A 2,455-nucleotide genomic window follows, 5' to 3' on the forward strand; every position below is an offset into this window, starting at 1 on the left:
ACCTCAAATTTTCTTGTATAAATGATAAATAAACCACACTTGAATAGGAGTCCCCTCCACTGAAAGTCTCCAGTAATGAAAGAGTCACTACTTGCTAAGACAGCCCACTGTAATTTCAGATAGCTCTAGTGATAAAGAAGTATTTTCTGAAAACCGACATTCAATCTGAAGTGACTGGGGGACATCCAGGTGAAGAAGTCCTATAGCAAACATTATTTCCATTTTGAAAGAGACTACATCAGACATTAAGAAACAACCTTTATTGTCACAAATAGGAGAGAAGGTATAATACAGGAACTCCCTTTCCAGCCCCTCAGTAATAGGTTATAGGCTCCTCTGAGATCTCCAATGGAAGGACCTCTGCCCTGTGGATTCCCAGCTCAGGGGTGGCCTATTTTCCCCTCAGAAGGAAATCCTGTAGAAAGATGCCTCCTGTAGTAGCAGTTGCAACAGAAATGAGGAAAGCTAGGCTCAGGTACCAACGATTCAGTCTGAGGAGGGAATGAGTTATTAGTTGAAGAGACCTTTCTCTTACCTAACACACCTGCACCTAAAACTCTTGTTTGCTTGTATCACACTCTATCTCAGTGTCAGATAGCATGTCTTCTGCTTAAAAAGCATGTTATCAATCTTATCAATAAAGCTTTCCCTGCAGCTCCCCCCCATATTATGCTCCTTGTTCTTTCTCATATCACAAATCCTCTAATTCACTCCCATGTATGTTGATTTGTATATACGTGTATATACACACATGTGTGTATATATTTGTGTACCTGCTCCTATACATGTGCACATATGTGTATATGTGTATGCATGTATACACACATACATATATATTTTTGTTGTTGTTCAGCCATCTCAGTTGTGTCTGACTCTTCATGACCCTATTTGGGGTTTTCTTGGTAAAGAATAGTTTGCCACTTCCTTCTCCAGCTCATTTTACAGATGAAGAAACTGAGGTAAATAGTTTGCCCAGGTTCACACAGCTAGTAAATGTCTGAGGCCAGATTTAAACTGAGGTCTTCCTAACTCCAGGCCCTACATTCTATCCACTGTACCACCTAGCTGCCTCATATACATACATACACATTTATGTGATATAATTATATTTATGTTGATTATATATATAAGAGATGGAGTTCTGACTTCCCAACTAGAATATAAACTCCCTAAAGGCAGGGAAAGTGTTTGTTTCCCCACTTAGTGCCTAACAAAAGACCCAACATCCTTTGCATGGCCTTTGAGTAATGCCATGAGTTGGCCTCTCCCAAAAGGGCAATCCTGTTCCTCCTATGCCTCTGGTGTCACTCTTTACCATCTTAGGTTCACTCCACCCTCTCTCCAGTTATCCCCTGCCTTCTCACCTGCACCACTTGCACATGGTTTTCGGAAGTAGATGATTAGGGCAGCACCCACTATGATGCCAGCAATTCCCAGGCCAAAGGCAATACCACACAGTACATTTTCCAACAATTCAGAGGGTATCGGATCCTCAGGCACTGGACACAAGGAAAGGGCAGAGTATGCTTTCAGGACCAGAGCAGAAAAGGGATGGCCTAGGGGACATATCTAGGAAGGAAAGGCTAAAGGGAAACTGAGGTCTTGAGGTCTATGTTGTAGTTAAAGGTGGGAAGAAAAAGGACAGGAAGCTTCTCCATATGTCATTCCCCCAGAGTCCAAGGGAGGAACTTACCCCAGTAGGTGATAGTACTGAAGATGTCACCTTCCCGTTCCACAGTGCAAGAGAAGACATCAGATGATGTGGGTGTGAAGTTCAGATAAGAGAAGGCCTGGAAGCCAAGTCCATCCACAGCTGAGAGGAAAGTGGGGCTGCTGCTTTCCACAGACACTTTTTTGTACTGCCAGGTCACAGTTATTTGAGGTGGGAAGATGTTACTAACAAAGCAGATGAGAGTGTTGGGCTTCCCAAACTCCAGGGGCTCCAGGGTGAAAATTTCAGCCACAGGGTTTCCTAGAGGAAGGTGGTAAAGGGAGCAAACATGAGAATGATAATGGAAGGAGAACTGGTCTAGAGGGCATTTGGTTTGGAGGCTGTGTATAGGAGGAAGGCAACAGAGGAAAGGTGGGTTATAGGAGCTGAAGGTGGGGTGAGGGACAAAAAGAAGGGCTTTCATCAAAGGAGTGATTCTGACACTTTCAGAACTAGATTTGGATTATTGTTACTGATAACAGCAATAATATTAACAGCTTGTATTTATCTAGCACTTGAAGGTTTACAAAGAACTTTACAGATATTATCTCATTTGATCCTCCCACAACAACCCTGAGAGGTAGATGCTATTATTATGCTCCTTCTACAGATGAGGAAAATGAGGCAGGCAGAAATGAAGTGACTTGGCCCAGGTCACACAGCTAAGAAGTATTTGGATTATGGTGATCCCAGTCTTGGAAGTGAGGGTGAGAGGCAGACCATGCTACATACTTGCTGTGTGTT

The 2,455-nt window shown here is 43.0% G+C and overlaps 1 protein-coding gene across 2 annotated transcripts in view; it reads right to left on the reverse strand.

Annotated features, from left to right (window-relative positions):
• Positions 1-241: 241 nt before the first annotated feature.
• The window catches only part of LOC138150047 (HLA class II histocompatibility antigen, DM alpha chain), a 3,459-nt gene continuing 1,245 nt past the window's right edge, over positions 242-2,455 (reverse strand). For both annotated transcript variants that reach the window (XM_069073405.1, XM_069073406.1), the window contains exons 3-5: positions 1,694-1,972; positions 1,365-1,499; positions 242-491 (exon numbers count right to left, since the gene is read on the reverse strand). In XM_069073405.1, the coding sequence (XP_068929506.1) occupies positions 487-491; positions 1,365-1,499; positions 1,694-1,972 (419 nt within the window). In that variant the 3' untranslated portion in view covers positions 242-486. The remainder of the gene's footprint in view (positions 492-1,364; positions 1,500-1,693; positions 1,973-2,455) is intronic.

This window comes from Petaurus breviceps, unplaced genomic scaffold, assembly GCF_028583685.1.
Source record: "Petaurus breviceps papuanus isolate PSGF00001 unplaced genomic scaffold, PetGlider_PUasm1.0 90865, whole genome shotgun sequence".
Lineage (NCBI taxonomy): Eukaryota > Metazoa > Chordata > Mammalia > Diprotodontia > Petauridae > Petaurus > Petaurus breviceps.